Consider the following 19361-nt stretch of genomic DNA (forward strand, 5'->3'; position numbering starts at 1 on the left):
CAGAATCCTGTCTTAATTCCTGGCTAGGCTAGCTGAGTGGCGAGCAGAAACTTAAGAAGAGGACCAGAAAGTGGTGGAAAGACAGTGAGTTTTAATATATTGCATTTGAGGTGTTTATGGGATAAGCAGGTGGAGATACTCAGCAAGTAGCCGAAAATTGGGTCAGAGACAAGGATTGCAGAAGTTATTATTTTGGGACTGGAGCACGAATAGATGAGAAGGTTCGGGATGGGTTGTCCTCATCTGATGAAGCGACACTGGATGATTACAGAGATCAGAATGGAGAGGAGGCTTGAAGCAGGTGTAGAGGTACAGTTAGTATAGAACCAGGAGCCCGTGTAGATGACAGCGGAGGATGGACAGAGCTGATGTGGCCAAATGGTAGGAGCTTTCAATGGGAGGTGAGACTTGAGGGTGTAGGCAGGTCTGGGAAAATGAGTAGCTTCTACTCGGGGTGGTCATGAGAGAAAGCCAGATTTCACTTGAGACAGGAGGTAGCCGGAACATTCTGAGAGGAAGTGAGAAAGGGGACTCCTGGAGCGGTAGCAGAGGTAACCAGGGTGTGGTATAGAGTGGGTGTTTGTCCTACGAGGTGACAGAGGGCATTAGGAAGAGTCAGGAGGACAATTTTTTTTTTTAACAGCAGTAAGCCTCACTGAAAGTGAGGGACTGGTCAGCTAGGGAGGAGGTAGAGGAGAAAAGAGGTACGTAGGGTCTGCACAGGGCCAGCCCCAGCCACACAGAAAGGTGTGGTGGACAACTTGTCACTGTTCGGACCGACCCTCAGGGAGGGTCCAGTGGCCAGATTGCCCGGTAGGCGGTAGCACAATCGGAAGTGTGTCAGGAGACCTGCCCCGGAGCCTCCCAGTGTGGGCTGCAAACCTGCTTCGGACCTGACTGAAAAGACACAGACATTGAGAAGAAACATTTAGAGACCTGTGTAGCAGTTTGACATTGCTGCCACATCCAAACACGTAATTGTTTTTTCAGTTACTCAGTTTCGTCCGTGACAGGTTGGAAATTAAAACAAAACTAGGTCCTTCACCCCAGCGAATTCAGGAAGCACAGCTCTCCAGCGTTCCTACCTCAGCCTGAGCCCTGGTGCAGAAACCACCCACTCCTCAGATGAGGCCCAGGGGCCTGTCGCCCTGCTCTAGTCCTGCAGCCCCAGTGACCAGCACAGCCTGTCTAAACATAGTATTTCTTGGCCACAGAGTTTGGCCCCTCATGAGCAAAACATAGACAAGAGTAAAACACTCAGCTGGTGGCCCTCGCTGTCCTGCCCGAGTGGCCCCTCGGAGCCACTGTGGGGTTTGCCCTTGGCTTTCTCTGCCACGGCCAGGTGAATGGGCCGCTTGGGAGACAAAATAGAGTTGTCCCTGGACCTGCAGCTTAGTCAGCCAGAAACCTCAGGACAGTTCAGCAGGGATGCACCTCAGCAAAGCCAAGGCTGTTGATCTCATGATCTACTTTTTATTATCTGCTCAAGAAAAATGGCACATTATGAGAAAAAGAAAACAAAGCTTAAGTAGTAGGTAGGCAGTCTCTCTTCATCTGAACCCCAGACCAAGTAACGCAGTCTCCTACTCCAGACTTCTCACACTGGACCATGGACATTTGGTTTGCTGACCTTTCCCAGTGATGAACTTTTTAGGGCAGAGTTCATTTCTCCTTCATCTCGAAATCCCTTTCCCTTGGCACAGGAGTCAGTCAGGGCAACTTAGAGTCTTGATAAATCTATGTATAAACTCACAAACTCTTTTCTTATTTGACTGATAATCATGCATTTGGTCCTATTCTCATACCAAGTCATAACTGATTTTTAAATCATTAAAATGCCATATAGGTCATACAATGGTAAAAGATGCCTTAACCCTCCCGGGCCAGGACCAGTCCCACGGTCAGGAATGCTCATGGTCACTTTGAGGTTCAGACAAGCAGCTCTCTGTCCTCTTTTTGTACATGTCTTAAACTGACCTTTTTTTTTTTTTTTTTAAGATTTTATTTATTTATTTGAGAGAGAGAGCATGAGAGGGGGGAGGGTCAGAGGGAGAAGCAGACTCCGTGCTGAGCAGGGAGCCCGATGCGGGACTCGATCCCGGGACTCCGGGATCATGACCTGAGCCGAAGGCAGTCGCTTAACCAGGTGAGCCACCCAGGCGCCCCAAACTGCCCTGCTTCTTAAACCAAGTACGCACACATATACACACATGTATAAATTTAGATAGAGGGGGGGTGTGTGCACGCGTGCATGCACGCACACGCATGAGATATGGCACCACCTGTTAAAGCATTCCTCTAGACCTCGGATTCCCACACCTCTCCTCCTCTGTTCTCTTTCCACTTATTGGTGCCTGCTCATGCACTCCTTTGCAGATTTCCGTTTAATGTTTCCATGAGCTAAGTTTGAATGATGACTTAGTAAGTTGAACATTTAAAAAATCAAACCTGTTTTTCCATGAAACCAATTAATGATACACCTCAAGTGAACCATTTGGCTTCTGGAAACAAAGAGTTTTCCATCCCACAGAGTATTGGTAAGGGGTCATGAATAAGATGGGGCAGGTCAATATAGCTGTTTTATTTTAAGGGCAGCAGACAGGCTAAATGAGAAGGTTAATTGTCGAGTCCATATCAGGCTCTGCTGAGCTGTGACCAGTTTAAGGTACTTTATATTAAAGCCCTTTCGAACTTCCCTCTCTTTTTTATTCCTATCTGATTCTTTTCTTCTGTCCTTAAGTGTTCTGTGTATATGAACTTCCAACTTTTGTGTTCGAGTCTTCGTCTTGTAACCAGAGCCTGATGGCTGTACCCCACCTTCTTTAGAAGGAAAAGCTAGATAGGCCTCATCTGAGCTGTCCCCACTAGCATTCAAAAATTATGTTTTTATCCAGGAGACCTTGGTTAGTCCATATGGGCTAGAACAGGGGGTACAATTAAGGTAATGAAGCTGGCGTCCCGAGTGCAGGACAGGTAGAAAAGCAATTCCTGGACGCAGAGGAAGCATACTGAGTTACTTCAGGTGTGAACGCTTAGTATTTGCAGCAGACCTAAAATGGTGGACGTGGGAGGCTTACTACAAAGTGTATTCAGCTGTGTAAAGTAGGGTTGCTGTTGTTTAAAATATACATCCCCACTTCTGTTTCTCCATGGTGGGAATAGACATGGCTCCCAGCCCCCGCCAGTCCCCTCCTAATAGGACAGTGCCTGTAGGATGTGCTGTCAACAGTGAGCCTGTCCAGAGATGGAAACAAGAAGGAAGGGTGTCAGGTGACAGAATATTGGCAGAACCTGGATGTGAGTGAATGGGGAGCAAGCGGTGGCTTTTATTTCAGACATGCAGTGTGATTCTTCCCCAGTCGATAGCAGAACATTCTAATGGCACCAGAACTACTGGGTTCAGAATCTGAAGACCTGGATTTGAGGTCCAGTGCTGTTCTATAACTGTAATTCTAAACAGACTACTTTCTGTTTCTGAGTGTCTGTGTTCTGACCTGTAAATGGGGTAATATGCCTAGCTTGAAACGTACACATGAGATAGTGTATGTGAAAACATATTTAAGCCATAAAACTTAAGTCATGGCATTCAGCAGGCGTCTGGCATTATCAGCCCAAAGTGCAGGCGAGCGAGCAGTCAGGGAAGGATATAGAGATTTTTGAAGTCCTCAGGTACTAAGCGTTCATACCTGAAGTAACTCAGTATGCTTCATTAAAATGCCATATAGGTCATACAATGGAATTGTATTTCTACCTGTCCTGCACTCGGGATGCCAGCTTCATTACCTTAATTGTACCCCCTGTTTTAGCCCATATGGACTAACCAAGGTCTCCTGGATAAAGTCAGTATCGATAGATGGGACTTTCTGGGACTTTCTAAAGGAGGAAAGCTGAGGGCCAAGCCTTCAGGGTTAACAAGTCCCTCAGTTGAGCTTTGGGAATGAGGGGCTGTTAAGCAGATGGAGAAAAGACCGCAAATATTTTAAAAGGAAAGGAAGTAGCAGATCAATATAGTGTTATGGAAACCATGGGAGAAGAACAGAAATGAGTAACAGTGTCAAATGCCATTAAAACCCCATAGATATGAACATAAAATGCTTTCCCAGTCAAAGGGAAGAAAACAAGAAAATTGAAACATCAAAAATAAGAAGTCTTAAAAGTCTGAGATCATTGTACCCTTGAGCATAACTTACAAAGTCTGAAAGACAAACGCCTCCTCCTCCTCCAGATCTGTTGTGACTATACACGCCGACCCCTCTTCTCCCTCTCTTGTATGCTTTCTTTGTCAACCGCCAGAGAACTTGCTTGCCCACAGCAACCCCTGGCTGAGATGGCAGATGAGCCGAAATGCCCCTGAGGAGAAACTCCTTCCAGAATGTCAGAAACAAGCAGTAAATATAATTGGTAGCACTTGCAGTGGGAAGAACCTGGACTCCAGACCCAGATGGGCCGGGAGTAGCCCGTCTTCTTCATGGCTACAAGTAAGTTCTCGGGCTTACCCCAGGGACAGGCCTGCTCCCTAGTGACAAGGGGCTGGCCTGGCTCTTACCCCTTCAAAGAACCTGGCGGGCTAGTTCCCAAGCCCCCAGCAGCTTAAGTGCCCATAGACGGCCCGTAGCGTAGAGGTGTGCAGACCAGATAGCCCCAGCTGCGAGGGAGGGTGGAGGGAACCAAGAGACTACGGACAGCAGGCGTCAGACAATTCGTATAAGGGCTGGCTTGCTTGTGCCTGATGTCGTGACCATGCGGCCCACTCTGAGAGTTGATATTTATAATTTTCACTTTGAGTCATTTAGAAAGAGATCTGAGAAAAGGAAATGTGAAGTCTACCCTAGAAGGATGTCAATCAAAATCAGTAAAAAGGAGAAAAGTTTTGGAGCTTCCAAGAATAAAGTCTCAGTTATTGAATGTGAATTTGCTTTTCTCAGGTCACTCGGATCCAGCCTTTGGATCCGGCCTTTGCCTGAAAATGCTCTTACTCCTTCACATTTGAATGTACAGGCCAAGCTGCTCAGTCAGCTCAAGGGCTTGCCTCCACAGGATCACCTCGGCTTACACAGTTTTTCTCTTTCATTTGGGTTCGTGAGATAGGAGAGTAGGGCCATTGAAAAACATCGTTTCCGACAGCAATTATACCTTCCTCTCAAACGACATTTCTGATGAGAATTGCTGTCAAGGAAGAACATGAATCCATTCCCCTTCCCCTACTGCATCCCCCACCCATTCTCACAGAAGAAATAATGACCAAGGCCCCAAAACGGTAACCACTAAACAAAAACATGGAAATTCATAGACCAAATAGTAATCTTTAAATATATGAAGACTGATTGTATTTCTGGTCTTTTTTTTTTTTTCAAAGAGCAAAACCGCTTACAAATAAATGTTTAGCAAAAAAAGAAAAAGCCTTGGGCGCCTGGGTGGCTCAGTCGTTAAGCGTCTACCTTCGGCTCAGGTCATGATCCTAGGGTCCTGGGATCGAGCCCCGCATCGGGCTCCCTGCTCACCGGGGAGTCTGCTTGTTCCTCTCCCAGTCCCCTTGCTTGTGTTCCCTCTCTCTCGCTCTCTCTTTGTCAAATAAATAAATAAAATCTTAAAAAAAAAAAAAAAAGAAAGAAAAAGCCTTTAACTTACAGGAACCACCTATGCGAATGGAGAGAGCAGTGCAGTATCCAAGCACAAAAGGAAACGGTCTGGCCACGTTTTCACCAGGCTTCCTCTGTCTTCAGCTGTTCTCTGGTCCGTGGTCAGCTTTTGCTACAAAACCCCATTTGACCTTAGATCCTCCAGACTTTTTTTGTTTGAAGGAAGAAGATTGTAGAATTCAGAGTGAAGAGTTCCAGAGGACTCCTGAATTTGCCTCAAATAGAAATATGGGCAGAACTAAATTGGAAGCTTAATTGAAAGAATTTGGCCACTTTTAATCTATGGGTATTTTTCTTGGCTGGAAGTCAGGTTGGAAAAAGAAATTATATAGACTCAGGTTTGTTTGTTTTAATTGCTTCTAAGAGAAAGTAATCATAGGTCTCATTTATGGATATCTGCTATGTGCCAAGTATTCTATATATATTCATTATATCATGTAAAGCACTCAACAGCCTTGCAAGGTAGGTATTATCCCATCTTAAAGATAAGAAAACCTAGACTCAGGGAGTTTAGTAAATTGCCTGAGGTCACCCACGTGGTAACTGGGAGAGTAGGAATCAAGCCCAGATCTGTCAAATTCCAAAGATCATATTCTTTCCAGTATACCGTCCTGTTCTTGATTCCTTTTAGGCTCCGGATACTGTACACACACTTTATTTCCAACCCAGAGGTTAGAGATTTGCTCATTTGATGGATGAGGAGAGAGGCTCAGAGGGACCAGTTAATATGCCAAAGTTGTACACCTACTAAGTGAAGCCTAGTTTGCCCCATACAGAGCACATGCCTTCTTCACCTGAACATTCAAGTTCACCTAGATAAGCTATTTCCTGTCCATCTCACCAGATGGAACTGAACCTAAAGCCACCAAAGAATGCAGTGGCTTCTCTTCAGACATTTCTAGGGAAGATACCCCATACCACCTAATCTAGTGAGTCAGACATTTTCCTAATTTTAACATCTCAGCACACTATAAATCCGGAATGGAGAATGCTTGGAAAGTGCAATGTACAAATAAAAAATAAGCTAGTGGAGGTTTCTGTAGAGCAGAATGACATGGTGACCTGGGATTCTAACCCCATCTTATGAGGAAACACAGAGTCACTCTTGAGGGGCATTGTTTCTAAGCACTGCCAGATAGTTGACTTAAACTATGTCCCATCCCAATCTTAAATCCAGTCCCAAATCTCAGTCCCTACTGTATGGATTGTCCACATAGGAAGTCAGAATTGTTTGAGAGAAAATGGAGGACTCCCATAAATGGCCAACAGCCCATTATCATCAGGCTTTTCCTTCAGAGCCTCCCCTGACTATAAGGGACACACAGTAAGTCTTAAGAGATGTTTTATAAGGAGGAATCAATCCCCATACTGAGGAGTGCACAACTGCTGTCTAATAATAAATAAATAATAAATAAAAGTGATTCTTGATTTGTGCATTCTACTCTCCATTCTGGAGGATTTATACTATGTATTTAAATTATAAGAAAACTTCTGACCCTCTGGAGTGAGTGGGATGGGATATTTCCTCTAGGAATGTTCCAGGCTAACACTGCTCATAGAAAAGTGTCCATATTCCTTTGCTTTGTGTTCACAACTCTGCACAGTTTGACATACTCTTCTCTGTTCTGGCTGCCCAATACCGTTCCCTCTGTCTGGAATCCCCTCACTTTCTCCCTCCCCTCCCAGTCAGAATCCTCATGTTGCACCTGCCTGTCAAAATCCCACTTGTCTTTCAAGGCTCTGCCCATCTAATAAGGCTTCTGGAAGCTGTTTTGTTTGTTTGTTTTTAATATTTTAGAAAGAGGGAGAGGGGGAGAGAGAATCTTAATCCGGCTCCACCCCCAGTCCAGAGCCCGACGTGGGGCTCTATCTCACAACCCTGAGATCATGACCCGAGCTGAAATCCAGAGTTGGACGCTTAACTGACTGAGCCACTCAGGCACCCCGAGGCTTCTGGAAGGTTTTAGACAGATTCTCTTCCCACCCCATACCCCATGGTGATTACTACCTCAACTATAAGCCTCACCACTGTCTCCCTTCCCGAGGACAGTGAGACTCAAGTGCATGCTGGCACTGTCCAGAGGAGGACCCAGCTTTGGTCACATGGCCTCCCTAGAGCCAGCTCATAGTCAGTGCTCCAGGAATGCTTATCACATTGGATACTTGTTGCTGTTTTCTCTAGAATATAAAGCTCATAACTAGATCCTTTAATAAAACAAGATTAGTTTCAGACTTTTTTTTTCTTCAAAGGCTATGTTAGTCATCCTTTACTCTGGAGTAGTCACAATTTTTGTAAATTTGTACCTGGCAGGATGTTCCAGTTTTTCAAGACTGGAATTTAAACTGACCAGTGTCAATCCCTCTACTTTAACTATCTTAAATGTGTCCTTTCCTTCTAATCATTTACATTTGGTACATTGTCTATGAATTTTTTTAATTGAAAGCTTACGGCGCTTTAAAGACTTTGCCTAGTTTTTAAGTGCCAACGCCTTTGCATTTGAATATATTTTAACTTATTTAAGGATTCTTTTCATCAGATTCTTCCCTAATTTAGCCAGATTTCTTTTTTAATCCTCCCAGGCCAGGAGTTTATTTATTGTGACTAAGTTCTTTTTTTTTTTTTTTTTTTTGTGACTACGTTCTTTTAAAGATAGAAGTTAAAACGGTATTAAATGCTATTTATGGTGTTCTCTGTCACTTGATTTCTTTCTGCATCTCATAAAAACATGTTTCCTTTTTTACATGTCTAGTGCAATCAACGTTTCCTCACTTTTATGATCTATGCCAGTCACTGGTTATATATCAGCCAACTACTGTGTGTCCAGCCCAGTGTGACACATGCGGAGGATATAAAATATCAAGTACACTGAATTGTTAGCAGTCCAGCCATGACTGGACTGTGTGGCTGTGGAAGATGGAGAAATCACCGAGCAACAGAGCAGGCAAGGAAGGCTTCCTGGAAGAAGGTGGGACCTGGACTATGTCACAGAAGCGAGAGCCGATTGAGAGATTGAACAAGGAGCCAGGCCTGAGGAAATGCTTTTCTGAATTGAATATATATACTGTAAGATATTCCACTGAAGAATATACCACAGTGTATTTATCCAGTCTCATGTAGTTGGACGCTTGAGATGTTTCCAATTTCTGTTATCACAAACAGTGCTATAGCAAACTTTCTCCTATGTGTCTTCTTATGTGCGTGTGATAGTATTTTAGGAGTGGAATAGCTGAGTTATGAAGTATGTACATCTTCACTTCTCTTGTACAAGAGGTTATAGAAATTTGCACGCTCATCAGTGAATGAGAATTCCCACTACCTTGACAACACTTGAGCGTTGTTGGGTTTTAAAATTGTTGTCAATCTAATGGGTATGAAATGGGATGGCCTTGACGTTCTAATTTGCAGTTCCCTTACATGCTCCTTTCCTTCAGTTCAACAAGCATTTATTAAGAGTCTCTCCTGTGCCATGTACTCTTTCAAAGACTAGAAATACTAAAATAACTCATCGCTGACCCTCACCCTTAGGAGCTCACAGTCTGAGTGATTCCGACCTGGGGAGACATATCAGAATCACTTAAGGTGCATTTTCAAAAATCAGAGGTCTGAGGTAGGGCCCACGCAGCTGCACTGTTGATCCCATGGTGACACTGATGCTTACTTCCAGCCGAGAACCTCTGATCTCGTGGGAGGAGAAGCCTACTCTGTTCAGTCTGGGCTCGTCTCTGCGGGCAGGGTGAGAGAGCCTCACTCTTCACTGGCCGGCACTATGGCATCCCTTTTATCTTGAGGTTCTTCTTCCAGTTTTATGTGAATGTCTCATTGGGTGTTGGGATGATTCATTTGTACCTATAAAGTACCTCAAAAGCAAATGCTCAACAAAATATAAGCAGAGACCAGATTTCCCGTGACTCCAACTATCTGGGACAACCGTAAACCTGGAAGGAAACAAACAGAAACGAGAGGAGGAGGACGAGGAGACGCTCACTGAGCAGGGCTGGAGGAAGGCACCCTGGAGCTCACACCACCTCACCTCCCATCCATGCAGCGCCGGCTCTGCACAGAGTTCTGGTCCTGGGAAGGACTGTCAGCGGCACCCGACTCTTCAGAAGCTGAGACACATGTGGAATGAAGTAGACAGAGAAAAGAGAAGAGGGAAGAAAGAGATGACATTGAGAGTTGGCCTTGATGAGAAGTGGTAAAGCAAAAAGGCACTGGCTGGGGAAAGGAAACAAATAAATTAGAGAAAGCTTGTCATCAGGGGCAGACAACATGTCACTCCCTGGTAAGCCCTGGGGACCTCAGTGTGCCGCTCTGAGAGCACATCACCTCTTGCCTGTGCACAGTTTACGAGGTCTGGCCCTTACATAGGAGGCATTGGGAAAGAGCAAGCTAAGTCTTCCTTAACACTCGAGGCCGTCATGTATAATGATTTTTTTCATGTGTTTTCTGTCATGAAGAAAAGGCTAAGCTATTTCCTGTATACTGTATATGCTGAGATGTGAAGGTCTGTCCAAAGTTTAGAAAGTGCCATCAAAATAGCTAAAACTTACGTGCTGTGAGCATTTATGCTATGGTTAGAAATTTCACATACATGGAACAGTGGATAAAGCCAGATTGAAAACCAAACAAACCAACTAAGAAGAAAGGGGGAGAAGGGGAAGGGAATGCATATTTATTTATGACCTGCTCTGCTTTTGTCCAGTCTCGCCAGCAGTGCTGAGAAAAGAATTATCCTCATTTTGCAGATGAGAACATCAGGATTCAGAGAGATGAAATATTTTGCCTATGGCCTCACCACTAATAAATGGTGGGGCTAGGAATTAAACTCATTTTTATCTGACTCCAAAGGCTGTGCTTTTTTCCACCATACCACACTGTCTCCTCCCATATTAGGATGTTTAGAATTTACAGCAGAATTTAAGGATCAGGCTTTAGTTTGGTAATATTACAACCCCACAGATAACCTGTCTTTGTGATCACATCTCACAAAAGATAATGAAAATTTGAAGCCAGCTCAACAAAATCTGGTTAATATTTAGTCTCCCTGTCACTTAAATGTAAGGCAGGGATGGTAAAAGGAGACACCATTCGATTTTTAATGCCTTGGGTAGGATTACTTCTGAATTGGAAAACTTTCCTTTTATATTTCCTGTAGGCAAGTGCTTTGGATATGTGGTGTTTCACTTTCTAGTGGTTAGAATCCGTGTGTCTCAAAGGTTTAGTGTGCAGTTAGTAAAAGGGTGTCAGTAAGGGGTGGTCAGTTAATAAATGGCAGACTTCATGGGTGGTTTTGTGCTCACTGCAGGGGAAGCCTGGGAATGAGATGTGAGCAAACTGCTTTTAGGGAGAGTTGACCTCAGATGGAGTCATTGTTAGAGGGGCGTTTACAGCAAGTCAACGTGGGGTTAAAACTGTCTGCTAATGAGGCTTCGAGGAACTGGAGAGTCTACAGAGGACTGAAAATGGAAACACCACTGTAACCACCACAAAGTGAAGGCATGAGTATCTTCCTACTGACCCAAGAACACAGCAATATAGCGTTTGGAAGGTTTGGAGAAATGAAATAACGGCTGACTTGTGAATAAGGATGAAAATATCCGATGATGTGACTCCCAGGGAAGCAATTATGGTTAACCCCTCATTTGTTTGGCATTTTCAAGTATTGAACTGTCCCACAGAACTGCATTTTCCTGACAACTCAGACTTTCCTATTTATGTGCCTTGAATGTTTTCAACCATGCTTGGTGGAAATACTTCTGAAATTGGTTATTCAATTATCCTGCCGTCTTGAACAGAAGCTGCAAGAAATAACATTTCTTTAGATGCCTTTCTTTGACTGCAAGTCTGAGAAGACCTGATTAAAAGAGGTTTAGGTAATTAGGACTTGCAGTGGTCTCACATAACAAGGAATCCAGAACTGGGCATTCCAGGGCTGATGAATTCAATAGCTCAGTGATGTCAGGCTAACTTTCCTGGTCACAAGGTGGATACACAGCTCCAAGCCTCAAGATCTCACATGACAAGATCTAGGCAAGAATGAAATGGGGGCTTCTCCTTATACATGTTTTTACTCAGAGAGGAAAATATTTCTCAGAAGACCCCTAGCCAACTTCCCCTTGGGTCTCATTGGCAGGACTGAGTCACATTTCCATGCCTTGGTCTCATGGAAGGCTGAAGAGAGTGAATACCCAGCACTTTAGGACTCTGAAGTGGGAGGAAGGCTCTACCCATAAAAACGAAGGATGGGAGGGCACCTGCGTGGCTCAGTTGGTTAAGTGTCCGACTCTGGATTTTGGCTCAGGTCATGATCTCAGGGTCATGAGATCAAGCCCTGCATTGAGCTCTGCACTGGGTGTGGAGCCTGCTTAAGATTTTCCCTCTCTTCCTCTCCCTCTGTCCCTCCCTCCTCCCTTCCTTCTGTTAAAAAAAAAAAAAAAAGAATGGAGAATGGATGGCTCTTGGTAGGGAACCAAGAGTGTCTGCCAGGTTACTGAGATTGGGAGTGAACATTACTTACAGTATGGTAATAGCTTGAGGGATGGTTGGGCTTTTCGTTCTCTGCTGAATGGCCCCAGACTGGGATTATTTTTGATTTCCTAAATCTGCTTTTATTTATTATTCTCTCTCCTTTCTCTGTGCCAGACTGCTAGTTATCATTACTTACTGTTCATGTACCTTGTCCTAATCTTGCCATAATTAGATTTTTTTTTTTTCCTGGAAAGATCCTATGATCAAACTAGTGAGAACTCTGCCCGAAATGTTCTGAGGGAGTATCTGACAGCTGTCCTGTGTGTCACCTATGTGATGTGGTATTGCTTTTGGCTATTGGGGGCCATTTTTCCATCGTGAGGTCTTTGGAGAAGTGACAAATTTCTAGAGAGTCTTATGAATTTAGATACAACTCTAATGAAGTCGTCTTATGGTGAAAGGATGAGCATTTGGGGACAGTTAAGCTTGTTTACTAGAGAAAGCAAAACTGCATCTGTCCATCCGAATCCCAGCGTGGTGTAGAGAGAGGCAGCGAAGTTTATTGGTCCATATTCGGCTCCTTCTCAAAGCCGCATGGCTGCCAGTTGCCTGGAGAACAAGCACGAGAGCTCTGGGACCGTGACCCGTGGGACTCCTCCCTGCAGCGACTGTCCAGCACAGGGCAAGCTGGTGCAGAGTTTCATGATCCCTGCCCTCTGCCAGGGCAGCAGGGCCCTGTGAGGGAATGCTGTGAAATGCCCAGGTCGTACAGAATCCCAAGTGTTTTGGCAGGGACTTGTTTCAACAAGTTCTTGAAGAAAGTAATACTTTGGCAGTGGTTATTGAAATTATACTGAACAAGTGAGGACCATCCCTTCCGTGGAAGGAGAGCTGACCAAAATCAGTCTCTGTATACAGGAAGAAGGAAATAGGAAGCAGTTGTCAAAATAGTACTGACGATGAGTAACTGAACCAAATGGAATGATTCTCCTCTGGGAATCAAACTGGAGCTGGTAGGTGGGTTGTGTTCGAAGGAATCCAATGGTTAAAATGTTGTTTTGATCTAGCTGAAGCTGTGAGCCCAAATGGCTTGGAACCCCGGGAGTACCTTCAGAGCAAGTTAGCTGTTTGAAGGCCTGCAGTCTTACTTTATTTTGTGTCAGAAGCTCATGAGTGAGGGGCACCAGGCTGGTTCGGTCAGCAGAGCATGCGGCTCTTGATCTCAGGGTTGGGTTTGAGCCCCATGTTGGGTGTGGAGATTACTTAAAAATAAAACCTTAAAGGGGCGCCTGGGTGGCTCAGTCGTTGGGCGTCTGCCTTCGGCTCAGGTCATGGTCCCGGGGTCCTGGGATCGAGCCCCGCATCGGGCTCCCTGCTCGGCGGGAAGCCTGCTTCTCCCTCTCCCACTCCCCCTGCTTGTGTTCCCTCTCTCACTGTGTCTCTCTCTGTCAAATAAATAAAATCTTTAAAAAAAAAAAAAAAAATAAAAAATAAAAAATAAAACCTTAAAAAAAAATAACGAGTTAGCTTTATAGGCAAACATTAAGTGGCAGAAACATTTGGGGATAAGGAAAACAAGCTTTGTGTTTTGTTTTTTTTTAATTCTGACTAATTTGTACCATTCAAATCATTCTTATAAGAAAAATGCAAAGTATTTCTCATAAACATTTTAGTTATTAACTCTTTTATGCAGAACATTTTTTAAAGAATATCCTTTTATTGACTGCTGACTGATACAGATAGGATATCGTTTAGTTAAGTTGAATAAGGTATTTATATTTTTTGAATTTTATTTTCTCATATGTAGATTACCGACTTTATTTCTCAAGTACTCTGACCATTCCTGCTTTGCTGATCATCCAGCTACTGTGATCAAATTTTAATATTGGCTTCAACTATACTTTTTTAGAAAAAGCTCCATGGAGAAATAATCATGCAATCAATGTTTTTCTGGGATCACAGTACATCTCAGCATGTAGCTGACTGGCAGTTTTTTTTCTTTTAATCAGAACAGTTCACTTGCCTGGGTAAATAAATTTACGTTCACATTTTGAATTGTTTCTGATCTTAATTGGGCATTTAGGGGGTCAAAGTGGATGGTTCAGAACTAGGTGGGAAAATCATTTTTCAGCATGTCAAAATACCAGCAACTCATTTTCTACAAAACAAAATAACAGGAACAAAAAATATAATGTATTCCAAAGCCCAGAAAAAGCTGCTGGCTTGACAGTCATGAAGACTGTGGTATTCTCTGTATTACTTTGATCCTGAATGTGACTGTGCTTACTTTAAATTGGCAAATTATTGCCACTGAATTCTATTATTCAAAATGACTGCATTTTTGAAGGGAAGCTTACAGGTTAAATACCTTTCACCAGTGCTGTTGATGACCGCTCTGGGGGTTAACGTGAATCTTGTTTTATATTTGGATATTTAACATGTAATATAAACAATTGAAGTGAAATTAAACTGTATGTGAATGGGCATTTTTTCTAAAATTAGTCAGAGAAGATGCAGTGAGTAATCAGAAAAGATATAAACTTAATTTTAGAAAGCAATATTTATTCAAAATGACTGAAGATGTTACAAATCATGCTTTGTAATGTAAAGGGACTCAAAAGGGTTTTCTGAATTGGATTATTTCTAATTTGAGTCAGTCTGTTTTTCATACTTTGTATTGTTCCTCCATGTTACTAAATCTCTGCTTTGGCACAAATAGGCATGTGCTGAAACTGCACTGAGGCACGTGGAAAATGTGACTTAATGAGTGGATATTCACGGTCTTCCCGCTTTTTGGGGGTTGTGATTCATATGCAGAAACCCCCTGCAGCACTGAGTCAGAGTCAGATAGACCCAGTGGCCTAAGAGGGCCTGCCACTGGACAGTTTTTCTGTTTCTTGTTTTCTTGGTTTTTTTTGAAGTTTGCTGCGAATCTGACTTTTCCTTCATGAAATCATTTTGGATGCTTAGAGGGCCTAGCCCAAGTCAAATGTCACCCTACACTGGCATGGTGACAAATACACAGCTAGCTAGTGTGTATTTTCATAAATTTGCCTCATGTAGCCAAAAAGATGAATCTTGTACATTCTTCACAGTAGAGATTTTAGCTTCCTAAACTGTAATGATAACACGGTGAATGTGTTGTGAGCAGGAGGCAATGGGGCCCAATAGAAGGAGCTCAGGATTTACACCATGGGTCTAGATTTGAACCCTGCCTCCACCTAGCTAAGGCACGGGCAAGTTAATTAACCTCTTGGAGTCTCAAGTTTGTTCGTCTGTTAAATGCACATGGTAAAAATAATGTCTGCTTCATGGGATTATAAGTCTCAAATTAGATAAAAATATGTAAAAGTACTCTGTGAAGCTAGGAAATTCCATACACATTTTTTTCTCCTTATTATATTTTCCCAAGTTAATGTGCCTGTTCTTTGCCCTGGAAGTGATAACATCCACACAAATATACAATATATGCCTTGAAGAATGTGCTATTGAAACAGTCTGTGTTTATAGGGTCGGTTTGCCTCAAACTAAAAGGAGTCATTTTATTTTTAAGATTTGAGTGAAAGGACCCCAAAATGAACAGATACAAGCACATAATACTTGTTAGCAGCCAACACTGGAATCAGGCTGCACCCTTGAAGTAGATATAATGCAGTGTTCAGATGAGTCCCTGTTGCGTTCCATTAAGGAGCCCCCACTGGTTTAGGAACTATATGTGGTAACACATCTGGAGGAGCCTCAAAGTGCTGAGTATCAGAATTCACTGCTTGATTGGAAGTAAAGTGATAACTTTATTTTTGCTGGTGGTCCAGTGGCTGTATCCTATAAAGTAGAAAGATTATCACCTGCTCTCTTGCTCCCCATTCCAAATCCATTCTTTAAGGACAGCCTCCATCCCACCCCCTCCATCAAATGCTGGATGAGGAAGGTACTGCCCAACCTTTGAAGAGTTTATGATTTAAAAGAGACTGAAAACAGATAATCAACTAACTTCTCTATGGAATCCTGGACAAAGTAAGTGCCACGGAGGCGTTCACATGGCTGGGAGTGCCCAGCTTCTGTGAACACTTCATAGCATCTGTCAGCACCCACGCATCATGCCTCATATTGGTTATATTTATTTATGTGTGATTTTCATTTATGTACCTAGATTGTAAACTCCTTGAAGGCAGGGAAGGTACCTTGGTATTTCTCGTTCCCTCTCTCCATACCTTTTACCTAAGCCTCAAGCAGTTTTTGTGGTTCAGATAGAGTCTGTACCCAACATTCAGGTTTAACCCATACATTTAAGCCCTAACTTGCTTCTTTTCTTTTGTCTTTGCAGTCGACCTGCCCCTGTTTTTCCCTCGAGACCAGCCAACTCTCACATTCCAGTCCGTCTATCACTTTACCAACAGTGGACAGCTTTATTCCCAGGCCCAAAAAAATTATCCATACAGCCCGAGATGGGATGGAAATGAGATGGCCAAAAGAGCAAAGTAAGTGAATCCACTGCGTTTCCTACAAGTAGGAGCATTTCCTTTCTCTAGTCCGGGGGTTGGCAAGCTACTGCCTGCAGGCTAAATCCTGTCCTGTGCCTGTTTTTGTAAATAAAGTTTTACTGAAACACAGCCATGCCCATTTCTTTACTTATTTTGTATGGCTGCTTCCATGCTACCATGGCAGAGTGAGAAATTGCAACAGATCACACATGACCTACAGAGCCAAAAATATTTGCTGTTTGGCCCTTTACAGAAAAAGCTTGCCAACCCCTTATCTAGACTCATCAGGTAGATTGTTTATTTGTTTTTTTAAATGGGTTACAGGATTTATCTGCAATCTACTGGTCTATTTAGATTAGAGAAAAAGTACTAGAGGAATTAGAGTTGTGGATAAATGGTGTTGATGATGAAAATGTTGGAAGCTATTTTCATATTTTTTTTTAAAAAATGGAAAATTTCAGCTGACAGTAGACAAATAGAATTTCTGCTTAGTGGTCAGTACATGGGTCCAGTACCAAGTTTTTCATGTGGAACTATAATGTCTCTGAAGGAACAAACATTACATACCTCATTGAATCTCTACCACCATTGCCCAAATTAGGGCCTGTGTCTTCTTCGTCTGAGTAAATGGCTATGCAAATAGCTTGGAACTGTTAGAATCCCTGTGGAAGTAGGCTGGGAATTTGATAGAAGTTGAAGTTAGCTAGAGTTTGGAGCTTAGAGATTTAAGTACTGCCCATGAACCTATATGTAGAAAGTGTTCACAAGTCCTGCGGGATAGGTAAATGTACAAGTATGTTGGTGTTTTATGGGTAACACTTTATTTTTTTAATTTTTTTTTTTAAGATTTTATTTATTCATTTGAGACACAGAGATACAGAGAGAGAGAGCATGCGCGTGAGCAGGGGGAGAGGCAGAGGGAGAGGGAAAAGCAGGTTCCCCGCTGAGCTAGGAGCCCAATGTGGGGCTCGATATGGGGTTCGATCCCAGGACCCTGGGACGATGACCCGAGCCGAAGGCAGACGCTTAACCATCTGAGCCTGGGTAACACTTTAGTATCTGGAACATCAGTCTTCATGAACCATGGCCTCCCAGATTGAAGCCACAGTGGATCAAAATCATAGTTTCCAAAAATATGTCATGGTTAGAGTGGCAGGTGGTTATTACTTTATCACTCTGAACAGCCATACGGTCACCCCTGTGATCCCAGCTGAAGGATGATGAGATCCACAGAATCACAGATATGAAGGATATTTATTAAACATCTTCATTCAGTCATTCAGCGTTTATTGAGCAGCTACCATGGTCCAGGCAATGAGCTCCATGCTTGGGGATAGTGATAAACACATTGGAAGTTGTCCATGTCTTCATGGAATTTATAGCCCAGCAGGAGAGATCAAAGCCTTTATCATACCAGACTTCTGACAGTTTGAAGTACTAACAAAACCTGGCCTGCCAGACCTAGAATGCTCTCGATTAGTAGGACTTCTTGCTCTTGCCTCCCCCCTCCCTGAGACTTCTTTCCCTCCCAGGGGGCCTCCTGGCATCTCCTATACTTTCTGTAGGTACAAAACCTTCACTTAATCAGGATTGGGGCTCTGTTCAATAATGACAGGGCTGCTTTCTGTAGAAACACAGACCTTCCCATATTCATATGTGGGATCCAGAAGTGTTATCTGAGACTTCAGTGTGCCCTTTCTCCCTACATTTCCCCTTTTTATCCATGAGGTCCAAGTCTGAAATTCTATTTAAGGAAAATGACAGGCATATGCAAATGTACCTAATAACAATGATTAAGACTTAGATATATTGAAACAGACTTGAAAAAAAGGGATTCAAAAATAAGTTTTATATTTGGGGTATTGCAATTGTTTAATTTTCTGGGCTTTCCCTGTGTATATACAAGATCTGCCCTTAGAAGATGGACTGTTATTTGTGGTATGTGCTATGGAGTCTGAACCAGACATGTCCTCGTGGTTTCCATGGCAAAACTCTGTGTGTGTGTGTGTGTGTGTGTGTTTCTTAACTAGACATTTTAGCATGTATGAATTGAGTCTTTAAGGAGTTGCAGACCACAAGCCTATGATTTCAGTGTAGGAATATCGTAAGTGAAGCCTGTTTATCTTAACAGATTGGTTCAGAGTTGCAAGAGACATTTGCTTTATGTTAACACCAGTCTAAAGAAAATATCTGAAGTAACGTTAAAAAAAATCTGCTTTCTACAGTAGTGAAGATGGATTCATTTTAAATGTAATAAAAGAGAAAGCCAGCCGCTCATACTAGGAAGAAGAAATAGTTTAAAAGCTCTCTTCTTTAAATTGAACCGAGTAACTTCCCTGGGCTGTGTCAGAAAGCCAGGTAATAGATCAACACAATCCGAGAACTGTCCTGCAGGACAGGCTTGTGATTGGTGGAGAGAGTTGGAGAGAAAGGACAGAAAGAGAGAGAGGCCAACTGCAGCATTCCTTACACGCCCTGTTTCTTTGTCCTGTGAAAATATTGTATGTGCACAGTGCGTAAAAGGCTATAATTCACTCGGGGAGCTCTGCCCATGACATAAACACTCACGGTTTATGAACAGCAGTAGAACCCGTTGAGTGGAGTCAGCTGTTTATTCCCTCCTCTAGACCAAAATTCTAAACATGTGGACTCAGGAAGGACACTTGCTGGCACTGACCAGAGCTTTTCCTAGGACATGTGCTTCTTGCTCATGGCTGTCCAGCAAATTCTGTCCTCACAAGTGAAATGCCCTCTACTGGGTGAGCACAGGCT

The 19361-nt window shown here is 43.1% G+C and overlaps 1 protein-coding gene across 1 annotated transcript in view; it reads left to right on the plus strand.

The window, feature by feature from the left end:
* Positions 1 to 19361, plus strand: part of BABAM2 (BRISC and BRCA1 A complex member 2) — a 398034-nt gene that overhangs the window by 346872 nt on the left and 31801 nt on the right. The window contains exon 11 of the mRNA XM_021697338.2: positions 16433 to 16586. Coding sequence (XP_021553013.1) covers positions 16433 to 16586 — 154 coding nt within the window. The remainder of the gene's footprint in view (positions 1 to 16432; positions 16587 to 19361) is intronic.

Source organism: Neomonachus schauinslandi, chromosome 10 (genome assembly GCF_002201575.2).
Source record: "Neomonachus schauinslandi chromosome 10, ASM220157v2, whole genome shotgun sequence".
In the NCBI taxonomy this organism is placed as follows: domain Eukaryota; kingdom Metazoa; phylum Chordata; class Mammalia; order Carnivora; family Phocidae; genus Neomonachus; species Neomonachus schauinslandi.